This window comes from Pteropus alecto, unplaced genomic scaffold (assembly GCF_000325575.1).
Source record: "Pteropus alecto unplaced genomic scaffold, ASM32557v1 scaffold8, whole genome shotgun sequence".
In the NCBI taxonomy this organism is placed as follows: domain Eukaryota; kingdom Metazoa; phylum Chordata; class Mammalia; order Chiroptera; family Pteropodidae; genus Pteropus; species Pteropus alecto.
In genome coordinates this window covers 4759115-4782419 of record NW_006494609.1, presented here as the reverse complement: position 1 = coordinate 4782419, position 23305 = coordinate 4759115, and the positions used below count along the sequence as shown (strand labels likewise).

General features: G+C 49.9%; 1 protein-coding gene and 1 pseudogene across 1 annotated transcript in view; one reads left to right on the top strand and one right to left on the bottom strand.

The window, feature by feature from the left end:
• TMEM63C (transmembrane protein 63C) overlaps nt 1-10065 on the bottom strand; it is a 32959-nt gene extending 22894 nt beyond the window's left edge. Inside the window, exons 1-4 of the mRNA XM_006925476.1 lie at nt 9916-10065; nt 9273-9352; nt 8757-8838; nt 3933-3970 (exon numbers count right to left, since the gene is read on the bottom strand). Coding sequence (XP_006925538.1) covers nt 3933-3970; nt 8757-8838; nt 9273-9352; nt 9916-10065 — 350 coding nt within the window. The remainder of the gene's footprint in view (nt 1-3932; nt 3971-8756; nt 8839-9272; nt 9353-9915) is intronic.
• A 12532-nt stretch (nt 10066-22597) lies between these two features.
• Nucleotides 22598-22716, top strand: LOC112473843 (annotated as a pseudogene).
• The last annotated feature ends 589 nt before the right edge of the window (nt 22717-23305 follow it).

The window sequence follows — 23305 nt, the reverse complement described above, 5'->3', positions numbered from 1 at the left end:
CCCTGGGCTTGAAAATTCAATCCTAAGGATGAGAACTGGTGAGAAGCCTGCATCTTAGAGAGGGAGAACAGGGAAGTGTCCTGCTGCAGGATTGGGGTGCCACCATCTGGTCACCTGATGGGAATAGTGTGCCTGAGGTGAGGTGAGGTCCCAGAGAGGCTCCCTTCATGTGGAAGGAGCAGAGGGCTGGATGGGACCAGGACAGCAAGAATTTCCTTCCTGGGCTGTCAATTCTTCCTTCCCCCACTGGGCCCTTTGCTCCATCTTTACTGGAATCACAGGTTATACTCAGCAGCCTATCTTATAGTTCTGAGAGAAGCCTCTATTTTTGAGTCTGTCTATATTCCTCTACTCAATTCTTTCCCGTTTCTACCACTCTTTAAAGTGCCACCAACATGATGTCCCAGCAATCATCCTTTCTCTTACTCGCAATTAATTCTCATCTGCGCTCTAATCCTTTCCTCTTCTCTACCTCTTTCTGGAGACTTACTATATCCATCATCCTTCTCTCTCATCTTTAAATTAATATCCACCTCTCTACACCGACCCACACTTCTTCCCTTTAAACTACAATCGGTTTCAAGTGCCCATTTGTCACTCTCAAATAAAACAAGGAAGTCCTCAAGCATCCACTCCCTGACCTTTTGCCCCTCAAGTTCCAACCAATATCTTTACTTCCTTCCTTCTACCCACCTCTTGAGAAAGGTGACCTTCCTTCTCTGCCTCTACTTCTTGGCTATCTCCTTACCCGGGAACTGCCCGCCCAGTGGAGACCCAAATAGTCGAAGTCAATGTCCTCTTCTCAGTTCTCATTCCACTCAACCCCCTAGCACTGAAGGCTGCTGGCCTCACCCTCTCTGATGCCTCCAAGGCACATGCCCTGCAGGTTGCCACTTCTTTCTCCTGCCCCAACTATACTCTCCCTTGGGCCTCTTTTGATCTTGTCTCTTTGGGTGACCCATCTGCTCCCATGACTTCAACTACAACCTCTGTGTACCCATCTCCCAAGTCTAAATCTCTAGCTCTGACATTTCTCCTAAACTTAAATTTTGTTTTCTCAACAGTTTGCTGGTCAACTCACATGCTCGTCCTCGCCATATCTTATAATTTTCTCAACTCATCATATCTCATCATTTTCCAGCTTGTGGCATTACTATTCTCCTCAGAAACCAGATCTCGATTTCTCCCTTTTTCTTAACCAAATGGAAGCTACACCCATTTACCACAGACCCATGACCGCCCACCCCTGTGCCACGTCCCCACAGTTTTCCTGGTCACCACCTCCCATCACCAGAACACTGGAGAAGCCCCCTTAGCTGCTCAACTTGCCTTTGGACTTGCCCATCTGCCATTCATCACCCACCCCCATGCTCCTCCCCACATACAGACAACACCCTGAGTTTCCTGCTCAACATTAGTAATTGGCTCTCTACTGCCTCTAGCTCAAAGCCTGAGGTTCTCAGTACGGCAGTCAAGATCCCAGCTGATCCTTTCAGCCCGATCTTTGAGCTCCTCTCTTGCCATACACCCTTGCTTCTAGCTACACCAGAAGATTTATCATTTCTGCACTCTCCCTGTCCATCTCTGCCCCAAACCTCTGCTCACACAGTCCTTTATTTCTGATAGGCCCTCCAAATCACAGCAGTCAAAATTCTCCCCGTCCTTCAAGGCCTAGTCTAAAACTATGCTTCTTTTGAACCTCCTAGTCGAAATTAATTTCTCACTCAGGTACCCTTTGCACAGCAATTTTAACCTCTCCATTACGAATTATACGTAGTCTTGTTAATCTTTGCTTCTCCAACTAGACTGCATGGCTTTTGTGCGCTGGGGCTCTGGTTCCTTGTCTCTGCTCAGTAAATGTATCAAGCAGCCTTCTAGACAGTGCGGGATACATAATGCGACACTCACCCTTCCTCCCTTCCTGGAAGATGTGTTCCTGATGGGAGGGAACTTAGGGTAGGGTGGGGGTGGAAGAGGGTTCTCACACAGACACACACACAGCTGTGCGCACTGACCACCCACTGACTTGCAGGTCCAGGTATACACACGCAAACAGCTGCACACACAAATTTACACCAATGTAGTGACCTGAATCTTTTATGTCACATCCACATGCACAGTGCAGAGACACCTACCATATGAAGTTTTGTGTTTTGCACGTATGCTACTCCCTCCTAACCTTCCTCCCCTGTCCTGTGTATACCCATTGCTATGTCAGCAGACAGCAGAGAAAATCTGGAAAGTCAGTCTCAAACTATCCTAAAGCGTTCCTTTTCTCCCAGACCTGAGGATGTGGTCAGCTCCAGCAGGCCCATTCACCCGTTTTCCTCCTTTTTTCCCATGCAAAGGGCTGGCTAATTTGCCATCACACCCTTTCCTGTCATCCATAAATTTGCTAAACCCAGGAAACTAGAGCCAGCCTGAACAGCCAGCCTCCCAGGGTGACAAGCAAATGTTCATATGCAATATTGGTTATTTGTAAAATGCAAATATAGTAAACGCTTGTCGAAAAGAAAAGAAAATTTCCTTGAAACTATTGACAGCAATTGCCTCTGTGGAGGGAGTTCGTGAAGAGGTGCATGAGAGACTGGAGGTGGATTTTTATGTTTCTCTTAATTAAACGCATTTGTTTGAGCTTGTGCATGTTTCAAAAATTAACAAAGCAAAACTAGAGAAGGTGCCAAGAAACAAAAGTCTCTGTCCTGCCTACATGTGGCTAAGTTTCCTGAACCACACACAAACTAGCCGTATCACTTCCTGAGGACTCTGATGAATGACGAAGAAAGACTAGAGGCCAAGGCTATGGAGAGTCCCCCATTGGTGAGGCTGGGGCTCAAACACAAGAGGGCACTAATCTTAAGCTCGGTTTCGGATTTCCAAGGCCTAGTCAAGGTGCCCCATGCCTTCACAGGATTCCAGGCCCTTTGTTGGGTCTGAAGAAAGAGACGTTTCCTGGTGTGGTGTGGGTGGGGTGGGGTCTTGGTACAATGTGTGAATGCTCTCAGCAATACTCTTGAACGGTGGGCATGGAGGCATAGGAGAAAGAAGTCTTATGAGCCTTTGCAAAGAAGCAGATTAGTAGGCCCAGCCAGGGCCTCTGGGGCAAGTGGCCTCTGAGGGGCAACGAGGCTGCACCCTAAGGCAGGCATCACCAGGCAAGAAAGGGCCGTGGAGAAGGGTTTTGAAGGATGGGCAGTGCAAGACAAATGGGGGATATTTAGGGAGAGCTCAGGAACATACAGGGCTCTGAGGTGGAAACAGGGCTGTGTGCACACATGCATGTGTGTATACTTGGCTGAGTGTGTACATATGCGTGCATGCATGCATGCGTGTGTATGTGTGCACATGTGTACACACACATAGTGGGGCATAGAGCTCTGCTAACTATCTGCTCAGCTGAAGCATTTGGCTGGTATGAGGGAGTCAGGACAAAACAGGTGACTTGAGGACTATCTCTGTGCCAAATGGGGTCTGACACTAAAGAGATCCAGAAGGTGAGGTGGGCAAGGGGCTGCTCCTGTGTAATCAGGCACTGAGGGTGAGAGAGGAAGCCTGTCCTTCTGCCCAGCAGTGCTGTTATTTTTCCATTTTGACAAATATGATGAATGATGTTCACGGAAATAAAGCAATTAATAGTACGCAGGATTTCTTTTTTCTGGTGTGGAGCATGTAAAAGCATTTTTATAAGCATATGAAAGTAGTCCTTTCCTGAGGGTTCTGGCAGAGATAAAATGGACTGTGGTCTATTTCTAGTTCCCATGTCATCAACTATAAGCTCAGAAAGCATCCTCTGCCTGGGCCTGGCTGAGGTCATCAGTGGGAAGTGGGGAGATGGGTACAGAATTCAGGCCCAGGGCAGGAGACTCCGCCCCACCCCCTCCACCTAATAAGGCAAAGCTTCTGTCACAAGCTCAGAAAGCTCAGGCACTTACTTCATGGTGATGGTGTTGAAGAACCAGGAATAGAAGCCCTGGGGAAAAAAGGAGAGAAAGCATGAGAAAATCCAGGCCTGGACCTGCCCCACCCGGGTCTGGGAATCTGGGCAGAGGCAAAGTGAGGCAGCCTGAGGCAGTGTCCATTGGGAGTCTTCTTCCCAGGCAAGAGACATCAAGAAAGAGGCTGAGCCCTGGAAGGAAGCTGGCTAGGTCCGGAATCAGTGGTGACTGCTGAGAGAGATGTTGCCCCGGAAGTGAGTTGACACTCCTCCCACTGGAGTCCTGTTGTAGGAAATGGGGGCTTGGGCTAGAAGGAGTAAAGGGACGCTTTCGGGGGTAGACATCATTTGCTTTCTGCCTGTTCCTCATTGCTTCCTTCGGGGAGATGTCCTTCCCCCCTGCATGTGGTCAGTTGGGCTATCCATCAAAAGGCCACGGCCACCAGTGGTCACGTGACCAATAGGAGCATGAGCCAAGTAGGACCAATCAAAATTCTCTAAAAGGGATTGACACGGGTGTTGGGAGAGAGGTCCTCTCTCCCTCTGAGTTCCTGTACCTTGGTAAACACCAATGGCTTGGTGCCATCTTTGGCGCCACATGCAGGGTCTTGTCTGAGAAAAAAAGCCAGCTCAGAAGAGAAGACCAGAGAGAGAATCCCAGTGGCAACACTAGACTTCCTGGATCTAGCCGTACCTGAAGCAGTTGCTTCTCTTGAATTTCTCCACACTCAAGCCTCATGTTACCCTTTTGTAACACTACTTTGAGTTTTTTTTTTTTTCCTTACATCTGAGGGTCTTGTCAATGATGCCCTTCTCTCAGGGTCTTGCTGTCTAGAGTTTCTGGGTGGTGGGGAAATGTGGCCTTGGCCTTGGGAAGTCAGCTTGGGAAGAGTGTACATGAGGGTGGGCTAAGGCTCATGCTCTGAAAGCTGCCAGATCTGGTAGCTGGTTACGTTGCCCTGGTGCATGCTTCCTTCTGGGATCCCAGGTTTAACAAGACCTTGGTCGCAGTTCTTGACTGGCCCCCACAAGCCCGTCAGTGAACCGGACAGGCCCCTGGAACCACACAGGTTGGAGAAGGGGTATTTCCCAAAAGGAAGCGATGAGGGGCAGGCAAACAAGAAATGGAGGGAGAGGGCAGTTTCTTGCTCCCTTCTGTATAAGGCCACTTTCTAAGTTCCCCTCCTTGTGTTGGGTTGATGGACAGTGGGAATGTCCACTTAAGGAGTGTTTACCTCAGGGGGACCATTTTCCCAGCTACGTCCTTGGGAACTAAAATAAGGACAGATATCCAGGTATGAGTTAGGGCAATGATGGGGAATAGGACGACGGTGGCAGCAGTGACTGGGAAAGTCCTCAGGGAGGGGATGAATAGCTAGAGAAGAGTGTGACTGAGTCTCGCCACTCCTTGCATGGAGAGTCTTCCCGCACAGCCCTCCTCTGGGCAGACAGGGCTGTGATTTACTCAGGGAGCAAGTAAGTCTGTTGATGGCCCCTCGTGGTTATGGACAGGGGAGGATACACCTTCCCCAGAATCACTTCCACCTCTTTCAAGACAGGTGCACAGGTGTATACCACACAGTGTATGTTCATGTCCTGGAATTCACATAGGACAGGACCATCGTGAAAGGGCAGAAGTGGCGAGTAGAAGTGTGATCTATGTACCCACAAAAATCATAAAGACAGAGATGTGTAAGTGAGCATGTGTGAACCCATCTCTCTGTCTCTCTCTCTCTCTTTCTTACAAACACACACACACACACACACACACACGCACGCACGCACGCATGCATGCATGTACATTGTAGCTCCGAAAGACATAAACCATTCAGAAAATTTACCAGATGCACAGTAGGTCTAAGATGCAGATACCAGTTCCCTTCTTCTCCCCACCCCTATAGAAAATGGCCACAAGTTCCCAGGGGCCAGCTCAGCTGACAAGACCAAGTGACGGTGGTCAGTTCACTGGACCTATCTTCGTGGCCTCATCCTCCCCATTCCACCGCATGGGGCACTGACAGCTGCTGTGACTGGCCCTAAGCACTCTGGTGAGACCCGTTTGCTTCCCATACCAGTCGGCCTGGCTTGGACCCATTATCCAAGTGCCCTGGAGCACTTCGGGGCCTGCCTCACTGTGTTCTCTCTCCTTGTCTAATTTCCACTCTCTTCAGTTTGACGGCCTCTCACCTGCCAAAATGATTTCTTAGACAGTTTTTAAATAAAATTATTTTTTTGTCATTGTATGAAAATTGAAAAGTCAACCAAAGCGATGTTTCTAAAAATAAACCCGAGGGCCACCTTGCAAGGGAGGTATGACTGTCCTTGTTCTATAAAAGAAGAACCTGTCTGAGGTTCCCCACTCTGATGGGGGCAGATCTTGGCAAGTAGAAGGACCTGGTCTCCCGGATGGACAGCAATGGAAGGAATATGGTTCTGCTCACTCACTGGATCCAACAATCCTGTGTCAGATTCTAATTACACGACCGGCTAGCCTGGGTACTGGGACAGCAGTGAAGACGCCTGGTCAGTACCTGCTTTCGCCAGGGGAAGGAGACACACTAGACCGACTGTGCAGATATATCATTACAGACCGTGTTAAGAGCATTGAAGAAAAAGGATGCATTTTCCATGAGCATATTATAAAAGATCTGGACCCGGAAGGGGTGAATAGGGCTCCCTGGGGAAGTGGAGCTTTTGCGGGAATCTGAACAAAGCGTGTGCGTGTTAGCGTAAAGAGGGGCCAGTGGGGAAGCGGGAGAGGGAGGAGAAGGGGAAAGGCCCTGCAGAGGGAAGGAGGATCTAAAAGATGGCTAATGGGCCGGGGGTGGAGAGTTCAGAGGAGAAAAATAGACTCACAGGTGAGCAAGAGGCCAAACCATGAGACCAAGTCATTTGAAATTTATTCCAAGGACATTAGGGAGCCATTGAATGGGTTATCCACATTCAGAGATTGCTCTGGATGAGGTAGGGGGCAAGCGTGGACCTACAGAGATCAGCTAGAGGCTACTGCAGTCATCCAAGTGAGGCCTGAACTGGGGGATGGTGGGAAAGGTAGGGAGAAACAAAACTGAAAAGGTAAAAGTCACCCAACTTAACCATGAACTGGCCGTGCCCAGGAGAGTGGGCAAGAACAAGGGAGGCCCAGCTGGCGGATGGCGGGAAGAGTCTGAGACCAGGGACCTAGGGACAGGTGGAGGCGGAAGGAGATCATGGCATGTTTTGGACATGTTAAATCTGAAATGCCTTTACAATATACATGTGGAGATTATTTGAAGGTCTTGGATAAATGGGACTGGAGTCCAGAGGAAGGTTTAACTAGAGACAGAAATTTAGGAGGAATCCGTGTAGAGGTGGCAATTGAAGTCGTGATTGTGGATGACATGGCCAGGGAGAGAGAGTGGAGAGAGAGAGGGGGCGGGTCTGGGATCAGCTGTGGGAAACTCCAGGTGTGGAATAGGGGCCTGCAAAGGGCACAGGGGAGGAACAGACAGTGACGTAGAAGGGACACCCAGAGGGCGTGATGTCAAAAGCAGCAACTGGAAGAGCCTGGTCAAGATGGAAAGAAGTTCTAGCAATGTCTCCAACCTTTCCGGTACCAGAGACCGGTGCTCCTATGAGACTCTAACGCCTGATGGTCTCCGGTGGAGCTGAGGCGGTGATGCTCGCGCTGGGGAGCGGCTGCAAAGACAGGTGAAGCTTTGCTCGCTCTCCTGCCACTTGCTTCCTGCTGTGCGGCCCGGTTCCTAACGTGCCCCAGACAGGTATCAGTCTAAGGCCTGGGGGTTGGGGACCCCTGGTCTACAGGGTCAGCCCTTTCTGAGAGATCAGACGAGACCTGAGGAAAGTCCACTGAGATTCATGGCATGGAACTGCTGATGACCTTGGGGGCTGTCTGAAGATATTCACCATATGTGAAATGATGGGGGTGAACGCCATATTTGCGGGGGTTGAGGAGCGGGAGGTGTGAAAATGGAGACAGTGAGCCCAGATGCCCTTTCAAGAGATTAGCTGTAACAGGGCAGAGGGACACGGGCAGCTGTGGGAAGGGTGGTAGGCAAGGGACGTCTCACGCCTCCCTCCCTCTCTGCATTCAGGTCCCCACTCATACGTCATCTTCTGCCCAAGGCCATCCCGACCACCGTCTGTAATACTTCAGCTCCGCTCAGTTGCTTTGAGTGCCTTCCTTGTCCCCTATTTCCTTCACGCACTTATCACTGTCCTACATGCACCTGTCTGGGTGTCTCTCACCCAGGAAGAAAGTGTCATGAAGGAGGACTTGGTTTGTTTTATTCACTGCCCAGTGCCCAGCCTCCAGACCAGTGACTAGCACACAGTAAGTGCTCCAAGCAGCTGGCTGAATGAACAAACAAGCCCAGGTGGAGGAATGGCATTCAAGGGGAAAAGGGGGAGAAGACTGGGCTCCAAGGAGTAGATTGGGTGGCAGGAGGTTGGGGGGTCCCTGCCTGAGAAGGGGAAGGTGAGTGCTTGGCTCAGTGTGAGCCTGGGGGCAGTGAGAGGGTTGGAGATTTGAGGAAGAGACAAATTAGCTTTTAAAATCCCTTTGGAATATTAGAATTAGTTAACACATCCTTGGCACCCTAGGAGGTAGGTATGGTTAATATCTCCATATATCCGATGGGGAATTGAGGCCTGGCAAGGCTGAGGAATTTGTGTAGTCACATTGCTAGAAGTGGTTGTGTCTGGCTGACTGTAAAGCCTCTGATTATGAGCATGCTCCTTCCTGCACACACCAGAGCTGCCTGCCCAGAGCCAGGACCCTCACCGCCACCCCGCCCTGGCCCAGACCTGCCCCAGCACTCACCTTATCCTTGTGTTCCATCTCCAGAGAAACATCCGAGGGAGACGTCTTCTCACTCTGCTCCCCATAGATCAGGGAGGTCAGGCTGCCAGGCAGGAAAAGCAGCAGGGAGGCGGAAAAGGAGAGAAAAGCCTTCAGGTGCCTGCCTTGCCCTCTCTCCTGCTGCCTGGGCCAAGGGCTGCCGTGGCCTCTTGCCCAGCAGCAGAGACACCTCAGTTCATTTGCTGAACACACAGCTCTGGTTCAGGACAGTAATCACCCCTGTTGCCAGGTGCCCAACGCATCTTGGGAGTCACGAGATCCAGCAAGTCTGAGGTCTGAGAAAACAGTGGCCTCGTGCCCAGAGATGGCTGCCCTCCAAGTCACCTTTGTGTGAGGAGGGTCAGAGCAGGTGCAGGGATGGGCGATGACGCGCGCGATACCTGCCGTAGCTTGGGCACTGATCAGAGCAGTGTCCTGGGTGCAGCACATCCCCCAAAGAGCAAACAGCTCTCGTCCTGACCCCCAGCCTCTCCTCACCTGTCATTGTGGATCAGCAGAGCCAGGCGCCCATAGTCCCACGCGGCTTTCCGGAGGAAGGAGTAAACCAAAACGATGAGCTACAGGCCAGGAGAGGCGATATGGGGCAAGAGAGCTAATGACGCCTTCCCCTAGGCTGGCCCCTGCATTCCCCCAAGAGAGACCTTGTTCCCTGAGGTCCCTAAGGGGTCCCCCACTGTGTGGCCACCTCTGTCAGGGTAGGGGCCATGTCTTTTTCAACTCTGCATTCCCAGGGTCCAGCCGCTTCCTGGCACGGCGTGAGTGTTCGGAGTTTGCTGAATGAAAGTGCTGGTGCCATGCTTAGAACTATCAGACAAGACACTCCTTGCAGAGATCAGCAAGGGGAGAGAGAAGGGAGGCCCAAGGGCACTGGCCAGCCGGGCCTTTGGACGATGGCGCATGGAAGAGAATCTTGGGAATTCTGCTTGTTCTCCCAGCCCCTTCTTCCCCAAGGCCCACCAACCGGGGGCCGTCCTGGGAGAGACTGTCATTCAGGGAGTCCCTATCACTGTGGCTGGTGTCCATTTGAACAGTTGGGCCCCTGTTGCAGCACTTGTGAAAGTCTGACTGCCTGCCCCCGCTGAGACATTATGGTCTGCCCGCCGCAGTGCCCAGGACTCACCACCCACAGGACGATGTTGAGAAACAGCACGGTGGGCACACCGCCGAAGGGCTGCCCCTGCAGGACGGTGCTGTGAGACTGGAAGCACTCATTCACCGACATGTTCTGTGTCTTTTCGGCCACATTCAGGTTGCCTGGTGTGACAGCCATCCTTCAAGGTCCCCTGGTGAACAGAGGGGTGTCCAGGTCAGACGTGATTCAATCTCTCTCACTTTGCAAAATGCAGGAGCCCTCTCAGGAAGCTGGAGGGAGGTGCGCTGAGTGCACATCAGGCCCAGTGCCCACTGCCAGCTTATAACTGGTCAAGGCAGGTGGGTGGCCTTGAGATGACACACAGCCATACCCTGTAAGGGAACAGATTCCTCAAACCCAGGGCCGTGATGGTAGAATTGCTCAGATAGCCTGGGAGCATTTGTATTTCATACCACTTGATTCATTTAGAAAAATAATGGTAAAATGAACATCTAAATGGTCTTTCTAATTCTACCTTGGTGAAGCTTTTCTTGTATATAAATGAACAAACTTCACAAAGGTGGGTCAGGTCTCAGAGTGGAAACATTCCATTTAGAGGATGGAGCCAGTGCATTCACAAGATGCCTGTGCTGATGGTGCTCACTGCTGATCACCTCTAACATCCTATGATTCTCGGATGCAGTACCTAGGAGAGGCTGTAGCTCCTAAAACTAAATTAGGTGAGGATGGAGAGTGCCTCTCATGTAGCAGTGACTCAGTAAACGTCACTACCTAACATTGATCTTGAACTGGGAGACCAGCACCCGTCCAGGGATCTGAGCCAATCCAGTGATCTTGAGCATTCTGAGAAGACTCAAATGCAAGGCTCCAGGTCACTGGATGAATATTCTTCAGGCATGGATAAGAGTGAGAAAGCGTGAATGAAAATTGGAGGCAACTGGTAGCTTCTTGGACTTAGCTGCAAAGTTGTTATGATTTTAAAAGATCGTTCCTTTTGGCTCCAGGCCTCATCTCATCCTAGAAACTCTTCATTCTCATTCAAGAAAAGTAGGTTCATTCATTTATTCATTCAACAAATATTTAGTGAACAATTGCCTTCTGCCAGACTAATACTGATGATGCATCAGTGAACAAGACAAATAATATCCCTCCCTCATGGGATTCTGGTGGGAAGAAGCAGCGCAGAGGTGAGGGTGAGATTAGAATTGTAGAGAGCATGATTGGGGAAGGCCGCACCGAGACGATGCCATTTGAGCAAAGGCTTGAAGAGAAGGAGCAAACCATATAGCTACCAGAGAAAGGGCATTTCAGGCAGAGCAAATGGCCCGGGGGTGCACGCTTATCTGGAGCACTGAGGAAGAGCAAGTGAGCCAGGGTGGCTGGACAGGGGAGAGAGAAGGGCATGGGCAGGGTTGGAGGTATCGAGTCAAGGAATGACATGAAACAAGTTAGTATTAAAGGGATCACGTTGAACCTTGTATTGAGAACGAACAGAGAAGTAGAAGCAGAGAGGTCAGTTAGGAGGAAACTGTACCAATCTAGATAAGAGAATGGCAGCCTGCACCGGGATGGAAGCAATGGGGGTGGTGAGAAGTAGTCAGATATCAGAAGTATTTTGAATGTGAAGCCAACAAGGTTTGCTGACAGATCACATGAGGAGTGTGAGAGAGAGGAGCTCAGGATGACTCTGTTTTTGGCCTGAGAAGCAGGAAAAATCCAGGTGCTGTTATTGGATAGGAAAGACAGGACGCGTAGGCTGGGAAGTGCAGGGTGGTCGTGGGGATCGAGATTTGGGTTTGGACGTGCCAAGGGGAGATGCCAAGCAGGTGGGTAGCTATGTCGAGCCTTTAGTTCAGAGGAGAGACTGGAGACATAAATGCGGGCATCACCAGCGTCACTGAAGGAGCAAGTATAGTGAGGTTCAAGATCTGAGCGTGAGGATGTTCCCATGCAGAGAGGCGAGGCAGATGAGCAGGAGACAGAGAAAGGAATTGGGAAGAGAAGCCAGTGAGGAAGGAGGGGGGTGCCCTGGAAGCCAAGAAAGAAAATGATTTTAGGAAAAGGGAGGGATCAGTTGTGTTAATGTGGCCAAGTAAGATGGCAACTGAGAATTAGCAGAGTTGAAATAACGTGGAGGTTATTTGGTGGCCAGACTGAATCGCTATAAGAGAGAATGAGAGGCGAGGGCTTGGAGCCAGTGGGCGTGGCCAATTCATTCATTCAAAGAGGAACCAGAGGAAGAAGTGGTTAGAATGGGGAGAATAGCAGCACGTGGTATGCTGATAGGAATGATCCAGCAGGAAATGAAAATCTGGTGATGTAGGAGAGATGGGGGACTCGCTGGAGCCATGGGAGGATGTGGGAAGTGTGGGGAACTAGTGTACAAGTGGAGAAGCTGGCCTTTGCCCAGAGCCCAATAGCTGACCCCTAGCAGCAGGAGGGGAGGCAGGTGTGCTGCCGGAGCTTATGGACACACTCTCCTCATTGCTTCTACTTTCTCAGTGAAAGGAAGAAGGTCTCAAGTGAGTGTGCGATGCTGGTGGTGGGCAGATATGGGATGTTCGAGGACAGGAAAAAAGGTAGAAATAGAAATCTAGAGGAGTGATCTAGTAAATAGATTAGGAGAATGTAGCAGAATTGCTGGGCAGCACAGAAGGCCCATTGAGGATCACGGTGTTGGATTTACAAGAGCAGCCAGACTCCGATGCATTTCCCCTAGCCGTATTTATCTGTGAGGTTACCAATGTGGAAGAGGCGGACAACTAGGTTTAACCAGGGCAGAGGTTTTCCCAAGTATGAGAATGAGACAAGAAGGTTGAAGATGTATGCAAGGGAGTAATTTTAATTAGACATGGCGTTTGAGCTAGGTAAGGAGAGAAATGGGACATGAGATGGGTGAGGAACGGTGAAAGGCGTTGGAGTTCCAGACCAGTACTAGAGGTCATGAGCTGATAGATAGGAAATCGCTGTTGGAAAATGAGTTGGATGACATTGAGACTAAGAAGGAATTGCAGTTATTGGTAGTGATAATGTCTAGGGCATGACCATGGAGTGAGGGGCTGAGAAGTCAAGGCAAGAGTGTTGGAAGGATCATCTCTATGAATATGTGGAAACTGAAATCAGTAAGAATGAAAACAGGAACGGTCCTAGCCTGACAGTAAGGCAAGAATTGAACCTTTTCGGGAAAAAGGGGAGTGCCCCGGGGAAATTAGTCAATGTCCCTAACAAAGATGGGGAGAGGGATGTGTAGGCAGACACCACTGGTCCAAGACAGGCATTTCAGCAGGCGGGGAGAGGAGCCTGGAAATTGCATAGAGGAGCAAGAAGGAAGTTTCTCCCGCCCCCAGGCTGGTGCTGATGGGGGAGCAGCATAAGCCACTCTCTGAGAGGGCGGTAAGGGAAGTGTGGTCCTGGGGAGACTCTGGTTTCAGTTCCCAGTGGGAAGGTGGGGCACCGAGGACCTGGGGGGTGTTTCAGAGCATCCTGGGCTCTGTAGCACAGAATGCCAGCTCCAACACCTACTCGCTGAGAGAGTGAGCGACTTCAACCAAGCTATTTCAGGTCTCCATGTCTCTATTCATCTGTAAAATGGGGGCGGTGTTAGCAAGTAGTACCAGCTTCACCGTGCTGTTAAGAGGGATAAGAGTGTTAAGGCATGTCAGTCGTGGAGCACAGGAAGTATCACGATGTCTGAAAAATGAAGAGTGGATGGCGCAGAGTGGAATGGTTTTAGGATCTGGGGTGGGGAGGGAGGTGGGGATGGAGAGGGAATAAAGGTAAAGGGACTGGCATGCAGGAGTCGGGAGGCGGCCTGGGAGTCTGGGGCTCCTGCTCCAGCTCACGAAAAATAGAGAAAAAAGACATAATGAGATCAGCTTTGGAAAAAGGAAAGAGCACAAAACGCACTCTCCTTCCCTCTAAATTACCATCTAACAGGAGCAGGGAGCTTCTTGCCTGTCTTAATTTTCCCTACTTTCTGCTCCTCTCTCTTTCTGCCCAGGCTGCTCACTGTTTTGTTATAACTAGGTCACTGGTTAGCTCATTTAGGCTAACATTTTTAACTAAATGTAAAATTATAGTAGTTTACATTGAACACGGTATGTTTTAACAGTAAGGCTTCTGCCAGAGGGTCAGCGTAGCACTGATGTCATTTCATGGATCTCTTGGGGGATGGGGCAGGCATCCAGCCAGCCATCTCCTGCTGTCGGTCAGCAGCAGCAGGAAGCTACAGTTACTGGTGGCCACTGGGGGGAGCCCGCACCGAGAAATCAGGTGGGAACTGAGGAGGGATGCAAATCTGGTGAGTCTGAATGCCTTGGTGAGATTTCCTACCTGAGTCAGTTCTCCAACGATGGTGCAACTCAGGCCCTGAGGCTCCACTCAGCTACCGGGCTGCTGCAAAAGAACAAATGCAGTGGAGAGAACAAGAGACTTAGGGACCCAGGCCGTCTCCGCTGGCAGCAACATCCCTCAGGGCCCCTTTCCTCATCTTGGGCTCCAGAAGCTCATCCTCTATCACATTTGTGTTTTGCAGATAGCTTCTTCCCAGTCTATTGCTTGCCGTTTAATTATTTTCATGGTATCTTTTGAAGCACCAAAGTTTTAAATTCCAACAACATCCAATTTACCAAATTTTCTTTTATGGTTCATACTTTTGGTGTCGTATCTAAGAAATCTTTGCCTGACTGAAGGTTTTAAAATTTTTTTCTTCAGGTTTTCTCCTTAAAGTCTTATAATTTAACTCTTACATTGAAGTCTAGGATCCATTTTGAGTTGATTTTTACATTTAGCGTGAGAGAAAGATCTAAGTTCATCTTCTGGCATGTGGTTATTCAGTTTTTCCAGCATCATCCGTTGATTCCTCACCTTTATGATGAGGTGAAAGGCTTTCAAGTCTGTCTGGGGATTGGAACCAGGTCAAGGATGTGCAAGCGCTTGGTGAACTGCTGCACAACCAAGGACTTGTGGTTGTTGTTATTATTCAGTTAATACTATGTGTGATGAGGGAAGGGCAGGGGGTCCTGGGTGTGAAAAGCTCTAGGCACTCATCTGGCTCTAAGAAGAAGGTTTGAGTTCTGGATGCTGCTCTTTTCCACTCAGCTCCCACTCCCTCATTCTCTCTCATTCCAAAAGCATTCTTCCTTTACGCCCTCCCTCTCTCCTTCCTTCCCTCCTTTCCTTCCTTCTCTCCACAAAGAGTTGAATACCTACTCTGAACCAGGCATCATGCTGGGCTCTGGAGGCCTGGCAGACTGGTTCCCACTTGTATGAGGCTCCTGGACTCACTAGGGAAGACAGGCAAGCGTGCAATGCACATACCACTGCACACTTTGATAGCCCAGGTAAAGGGATCTATAGGAAGGGCCCACTCTGGAGCAGTCAAAGAAGCTTCTGCAAGGAAGTGACCTCCAAAGTGAACCACGAGGAAGTGCTGAAATCTGCGTAGTGTGGTAGAGAAGTGTGGGCAGAGGGAACCATCTTGGCCGAGACCCAGAAGGGAGACTGAGCATGGCATTGTGGGAAAGTGAAGATGAATACTGTGGCTAGCATGTAGGATAGATCACTGGTTTTTTCTTTAATTTTTTTTATTCACCCCTTCAACAAGAATTTGTTGAGTATCTACTATTTCCAGGCCCTTTGTAAACTGTGGAGTTAGAAACATGAGGTCTTCTTTGGGGAGTTCACAGCCTTTGGGATTTGGGGAGAGGACAGCTGTTAGGAGACCTGGCCCAGGTTGCTGCTCTGCCCATGAAGACCCCCCAGCAACAAGGTCCAGGCCTCTAAGCTTGCAGTGGGGTGGAATCTACACAGCAGGGTTGGGTTGGGTACAGGCTTTCAAATGGGAAGTGAAGAAGGAGAAGAGAAAAGAGAGCCTGACCCCCACCTCACCAACTTCTTCTGCTTTCTAGGGAACAAGCAGAGACAGTAATGAGGGAGACTGTTGCCTTGGAAACCTAGAACAGCCAAGCCTTTTTTTCTTCATCCCTAAACCATGCCTGGACCTGCCTTCTTTCTGGAGGGAAAGCTAGCTCTTGGGTATGAAGAAGAGGGGCAGAAAGCTTTGTCGAGTCACAAGCGCCACACTGGAAAGAATGAAACTTGAAATCTGGAGTAGAGTGAAGGAACGCAGAGCAGGGGCACAAACCAGCCTGACGAAGGGGCCTCAGGGGTCTCCTCTCTTTGTCATGAATTTCACAGCAGAGCATAGGGAGACTGTTCAGGGCATCAGGGAGAACTGGGCTCTCTGGAGCAGACTGTCAGGGCTTAAATCCCGGATCCACCCTTGCTAGCTGTGTGACCTTGGACAGCGACTTCACATCTCTGAGCCTCCGTTTCCACCTCTTGAAAGTGGGGATGATAACAACAGTATTGCCTCACAGGGTCATCGTGGACATGAAATAAGATAATTCACATAAAGCCTTTCACACCGCGCTTGAGGTCGATACGTGCTCAATATTAGCCAGTACTGTCATCATCATCATCAGTTTGTGAGATGGTGGGGAGGGGCTCAGACTGAAACACTCCCAGTCTCCTTCCAGCTACTCTGTTCCGAAACAGGCGAGAGGAGAGATGTGGAGTATGGGAAGGGACTGTCCGATACCCCACAAACTGCAGCCTGTTGCCTCTGTTCTTCCTACGCATGAAAAGCAAATGTCAGCCTTGCTTCTGGGGCCAAAAGGGGGCAGTGAGAGAGAGTGTGGTAATGACGGCTGATGAGTCAGGATTCTCAGGTCCCTTCCTCAGCTGCGCGTCTTCTCTGATGGGGGAACAAGTGGCCTCCTTCCCCTTCTATTTCTTTCCCCATCCCAATCTCTAGTGGTAAAAGCTGGAGGTTTAGTAGCCCTAGGCCTGGGCAAAGTTTTCCTTGGCAAATGGGTAAAGGCTTTGAAAAGAACTCGCTTTGTCTTTATTACTCCTCTGAGCCATCGCTCATACCCCTCCTTCCAAACACGGCCCAGTTTCAGCTCCTGCCATCCTAACTAGTCTGGCCAGCACTTTGCTCCCCATTCCCCACCTCAAGGGCAAGTCTTCAGTGTGGGGAACCTAAATCCTAAAGCTAGGGTGGTCCAGGAAGCCCTAGGGGGAGGGGACAATCTTATTAATGGCTAACATTTATTGTATCAGCTCATTTAATCCTCACAAGTACTGGAATCATCCATAGATGGAAAACTGAGGACCAGAGAGGTAAATAACTTGCCCAAGGTCATGGTGCTATACAGAGCAGAGCTAGCCCTTAAACCTGAGCAGTTCGTAAGCCTCTGCTCTGCTACTTCCTGGACACTCTGGGCCTCTGCTGGGCTAGCAGCGCTGGTCAGGGGGCAGAGGAAGGGAATGAACTCACTCAAGTCGTAGTCCAGGGACAGACTCATTCCTAGCCTTTCGGAGTAGTGCAGTGGCAAGTGCTATGGACTGAGGGATCCCAGGAGAGCCGGGCTCTGGGCTACCTGTGCGGCCTTGGGCAGACGCCGTCCCTTTTCTGGGCCTCTCGTCTGTAATTTTGGTGGGAGGTCGCTGAGGGCCAGGCTGGAGCTAGGATTCCAGATGTCTCAGAGACACATCCAGCCATACAGCCTGTATTTCTTAACACTGCCCAGAGCTTACTCTACTCCACCATCCCCCTGACCTCTCAAGGGCTGGTTCATAGGGACTGTATTTTTATTGGGAGAAGCAAATCTCTATAGTCATAAGCCACGTCCTAGGAAAAGAAGCTGTAGGTGGGGAGCAACCTCCACCTCCTCCCCCAACCCTATCCCCCACAGAATGCACAAAGCCATAGCACCTGCCCCACCTCCCACTATCTGACCTTCTCAGTCTCTTCAATAATTCATCACCTTTTTGTTATCAACAGGAAATATTATTTCTCATGGTTCCGGACCTTAGAAAAACAAACCGGAGTTCCTGGCCATAGGCACGCCCTCCCACTTCCCTTTCTGCTCTGGGTTTTTCCTCATATCCCCTTCCATGACTTCTGTTCTCAGACCTGCCCAGCCCCCGATCCCTTCCAGGACATCAGTCAGTGGCCCCGGTTCACTCTCACTGCTAGGAGGTCAGTCCTTTGGAAGAAAGGGAGGAGGGGAGGGTGTTACCATAATGAGGGTTCTGGTTAATGTCCTTCCTCACCTGCCATGCCAGCTGGCCATGCATCTTCGTGTCACTGAGCCCTTCCTTGCTCTAAGCTGCCCTCAAGTCTCAATCTCTGTATGTCTTCACAGAGAAAGATGGTTTGCCCAACTTAACATATGAAGAAACTGGGTTGCCGGCCGGCTAAGAGAGTTGCCTAAGGCTGGGGAGAGTGGTGGATTTGAGATCAGATCTTGGGGTTTTTGGATCCCCATTCAGTGCTCTCTGGCTTGGATCAGTAACTCCTCAGCTCGAGGTGGGAGAGCCTGGAATCGCCTAGGTGTAAGTAGATCCAGATATTCTCACAACCCTTTCCGGATTCTAAGAATGAAAACCTCCAGCCAATTATTATGTGCAGCCAAGACAGAGAAACACCAGCTTAAGATTTCCAGGGTTATTTACATCTAAATATGAGTTCTTAAGAATTTAAAATGTTTTCTGACTCCCCCAAAATAAGCAGGAAGGATGAGGATATTTGAAGATAAAGGATGGTAGCACAGTGCCCCTTAAATCATATTGCAGTGGGGCACCTCATAAGACCTGTCTTTATATTCTCTTCTCAGGAGATCTGCCATCCCCCTTCCCAGCTCATTCTGAGTCTGGAAAGTTGGTAGCAGGTCTAAGAGGCCCACACCACCTCTTCACTTGAATCTCCAAGCTCTTACATTTCTCCCTTGGCCATCTCTTCATGAGGCATCATGCCTGCCCTCTGTCCTCTCCTCATGTCCGTTAGAGCTGTTTGCCCTGCCCTGACTGAGCTTGGGCCACTTCCTCCTGGGCTAGACTGAGGCCTTGGTCTCATCGGCATTCATAGCCCCTGGGTCCATCTCAAATCCTATTCCCTGAAGGCTTCCTCCAATGAGCAGCCCAGTCCAAACATTGTCTCCACCCTCTTTACACAGCTGGCCTTTGCTGCTACTGCCTGGCGTCATTCTCTCATGTTTTTGCGCACATAAACTGCCAGTTCCCCAGAAAACTGATGGGTTCCTTGACAGCAGGGCCCATGTCATGGTGGTTCTCCCACAATGACCGGCATGTGGCAGACCTCAATGAAAGATACGTGGTCCTTTATCCAGGGCTACACTCAGGGGCAGGAAATAACAAAATGTGGATAATTTGCATACATTTGCACACACTTATTTTTGCACTTTGTTGGTGACCAAGTCTTCCCTCCCAAGTCACAGCATGGAGTGGAAGGAGCATATGATTTTGGGGCAGGAGATTGGTGTGAATCTGGCTCTATTACTTATTAACTGAGACTTAACCTCTTGCTGCTCAGTTTTCTCTTCCATAAAATGGATATAATTATGTCCACCCTGCCTACACCAGATGCTTGTGACAGTTAAAGCTGGTACATGGAGACATTTTTCTAAATTAGGAGTACCACACATGTTGGTTGTTGCCTTTGCCATTTTCTTCCTAGGACTGAGGTCAGCTTTCCTTCAGAATGGCCCTTAAATGGTCCCCTCATGTACCTTTGAAGTCCTAGCATAGGGTGAATATATTGGGGTTCCACCTTGCCATCTGGCTCATTAAAATAAGGCAGCCAGTAGCTGGGACCAACAGAAGGATGCTCAGCACCACGGACAGCACCACAGCTCTGCAGCTGCTTCTCTTTGCCAGGGTTCTGTGGGCAAGGCCCTATAGTGCCCGCTAGTGCCCCAGCCCCAAAATAATAACAACAACTGACATGTACTGAAAGAGTTCTATGTGCCAGGCACTTTGCCAACTTTCTTAATGCACCTATCAAATTATATGCTGGATACAGTCAATGGCCTTTAGCATCCATTCCCACCTCTAGTGTGCCTTCTTATATTGCAGAAGCTAGAAAGCTAAAAACTACATTTCCAACACTCCCTTGCAGCTGGAGTTCTGAATACAGACCGGGTTCCATTAATTAGAGGCACTGGAGATAGATTTATAAGGTGGAAGGGAGGAGGAAGCCATCTTCCTGCTATTTGGGTTATGTTCTGCTGACAAGCAATGCTGAGGAGAGGAAGTTCTTTGCAGCAGATCAATGCCCCAGTCTCTAATTCCTGGAGGGGGTGGGCGGTGAGGAGCTAGAGGCAATAGTGGGTCAGGCTGCAGAGGCTCCTGACTCCTGGCTTGCCTGTGAGGCTGCAGCGGTCCCATCCTGGCTATGGCTGAGGTTTGTCTGGTGGGTCATTTCTGCTCTGTTCTGAAGACACAGATTTTAACCCTTCTGGTGATTTTGTGAGCATGTAATTCCCTGCATTAAATTGTTTGGTTTAAAGCTCTTAGTGTTCTTTAAAGTTCTTAGAGTTTTTTCTTCCTGTACAAAGAACAGGTAGGTTCCATTATTATCCTATCTTATGGATGAGGAATCTCAGGCACAGAGAGGTTAAGTATCTAGCTCAGGTCAGGCAGCTGGTGAGCTGTGGGACCTGAGCCCAGGCCATCTGACTCCCCAACCCCCTCTAGGAATGATGCCCCCGGGCTGAAGACAGAAGCTAAATGGAGAAAAGTAAATGCTGACAGGAAATTCTGGGAATGTACTCCAGGCCCCAGTGGGCACAGCCCCTGAGGCGGTCTCAGGAGAAGAAAGAGGAAGAAGATGTGGACCTTGTGATGAGTCAGGCATGGTACGGGTGCCTTCTTATGGTCATCCCACTGACCATCATTTACACCTCACGAGCAAGCTAAGAGGTAGCAGCCTAAGAGGTGGATATCAGTGTCCCCATTTTGCAGGCAGAGAAACTGAGGCTCAAAGAGGTTAAGTAACTGGCCTAAAGTTACAACTGGAGAGAGACAGAGGCAGGACTAGAATCTAAGTGTCTGGCTCCACCACATCATGAGGCCTCTGAAGCCACAGCTGGGGAGAAAGCTGCTTTGCTCATTCCAGGAGGGATGTATTTCTGGGGTACGGGAAGACAGGCTCCCAGGGTTGTACTGCATTTAAGAGACTTCCCACTAAAGGGGAGGAGAGGCTGCAGGTGGCAGAGGGAGCAGGCGTGCAGCAAGGGGAGAAGGTGGTCGTCTTTACCTGGGCTGGGAGCTGAGTATGTGGGCTTTCCCCTCACCCATCTCGCCTCTGGGACCTCTCTCCTTGCCAGGAAGGTCCTTTTTCTTGCCCTGAAGACCCTGACTCAGGGGCCCCCACCTTTCTGCCCATGGCTCCAAGTCAGCAAGCAGCCAAAATAGTGCCCCAATGGAGCTGGAGGCAGGAGGGAGAGACAGCTGTGGGGACGTCACTCATACCCAGGTCCCTGGGAGCTGGGCAGTGACTCAGGAGACATCAGGAGAAGGGGTAACTCTCTGCTCGTATTAAAAAGACAAAAAGTAAGAACAGCAGAATATAATGTTGTTAAACTAGATGATCTCAATTCTAAAAATAAAAAAAGGAAAGAAAGAATAACAAATAAAATTATGCCTGTAGAAAAAAACGACCAGTTTTCTCTGGGTGGTGGGACTATGTACTGACAGTGGTTTTTTAAAAAACTTATTCTGAATTTGAATATTTAATATGAGCATGTATTATTGTTTATAATTAGAACAAGTCATATTTAGAAAGGAAAGCTTGATGTTTCTAGGCATGCATATGATCAGTTTCTCTTTTTCCTTCTGCATCAAATCCTTCTTCCCTCTTCAAGTGCCCTTATTCTGACCAGCTCTCACTCAAGCTTGCTCATGGGGTGAAGTAGCCCATTGGTTTCTGCCTACTCAGAAAGAAGATTCAAGGCCTGAATCTGATGCAGCCTCTGCCTTCCTTCTTTACAGAGTCTGGCTGGGCCAGGTACAGGAAGATCAAGGCTTGGTCTTGCATCGTGTGGGCCAAAGTAGCCACCACACCCCTGGGGGTTGGTCCAGAAGCCAGAGGCACCCTCCCTCCCCAGATCAATAACTCCTCCTGGCAGACGTGGTATGGTGTTGACCACAGCATTGAGAACTAGATGCATTGATCAGGGCGAAGGTTCTGTGGCCTCCCGCAGCATAGCTCTCAGTTGGGCAAGCAGAGGCCAGCCTGCTATGCCACTTACTCAGCCCCTCTCTTCTTCCCACTCCACTCCCAATCAATCGGTAGAAGATGGTGGCCACTGAGGACCCTATAGCCATCTTGAGGGGTGGTCTAAACCTAGACTCCTATGGGGAAGGGAACAAAGGAGAAACAGGAGCTTCCTGGAGTGGGGCTGGGGGCCTTGAAATGGGCCCGGCCTGGGCATTGTCTCTGAGGTGCCTGGTGGAGGCCCAGTGTGCACTTTCTCCCAGGTTATGAAATGTGTTTACAGTTATCACATCACCTGGCCCCCAATAGCCTGTCGGGGTAGCAGTGATGACTGTCCTCATTTTACAGATGAGGGTGCTCAGGCATGGAGAGGGTGAGGAGCCTGCCCAGGGCCACACAGCCAGCAGTGGTGAGGCAAGATGGGGATGGAGGTCTGAAGCCAAGGCCTGAGCTTTTGCATGGCTCCCTATTCCTTCTGATATCTAAGCTCCTGGCTCCTGGCCTGCTCCAGGAAGAGCCCCCCCCTTGGCCCCAGGGACCCCTCCAGTCTTACTACCTCCACCTCCCTACAAGAAGTCTCAGCTCTAGCAGATGGATGGCCCTTGTCCCCTCAAAAGTCTTGGCTTTCAGGGCCATGCCACCCTGAACAAGTCTGATCCCGTCTGATCTGGGAAGCTAAGCAGGGTCGGGCCTGGTTAGTACTTGGATGGGAGACCACCTAGGAATAGCAGGTGCTGTAGGCATAAAAATATTAAAAAATAAGAGATTGTAAGATGACAAGGTCCTTGCGTGAGGTCAACCTAAAAAAAAAAAAAAGCCTAAAAAAAAAAAAAAAAGACTTCGATTTCTTTGCTCCCTCCATTTGTGGAAAGGCTTCCTGATCCTCCCCCGATAAGAATGTTCCACTGTCAGGCCCAGCTTGACTCTGCTTCCTCCAGGCAGCCTTCTCTGAGTGTCAGCAATCTTATCCACCCCTCATCTCTTATAGCCCTCACTTATTCTTTCCTGCAGGGTGGGAGGTCCTAAGGAGAATGAGATGTGTTTTTCCCCCTCATCAACCTCATTCTAGAAGAGAAGTGAGAAAGGCCTTGGCTAAGAAGCAATTGTAATGTTCATTGTGTGTGAGACAGGCTGCCAGTGGCAGGACTCACAGACAAGGGGCACTGAACCCAATCTGGAGTGTCCAGGGAGGCTTCCTGGACAAGGTGAGCCTGAGTTGTCCTGTAGGTTGTGATGAAATCAGCTGGAAAGGCTTTCTGTGGCTCTCCTTAACATGGCCAATGTGGCCTACTTAATGCTCTACCTTCACCTCACCCAACTCTCATTTTCATC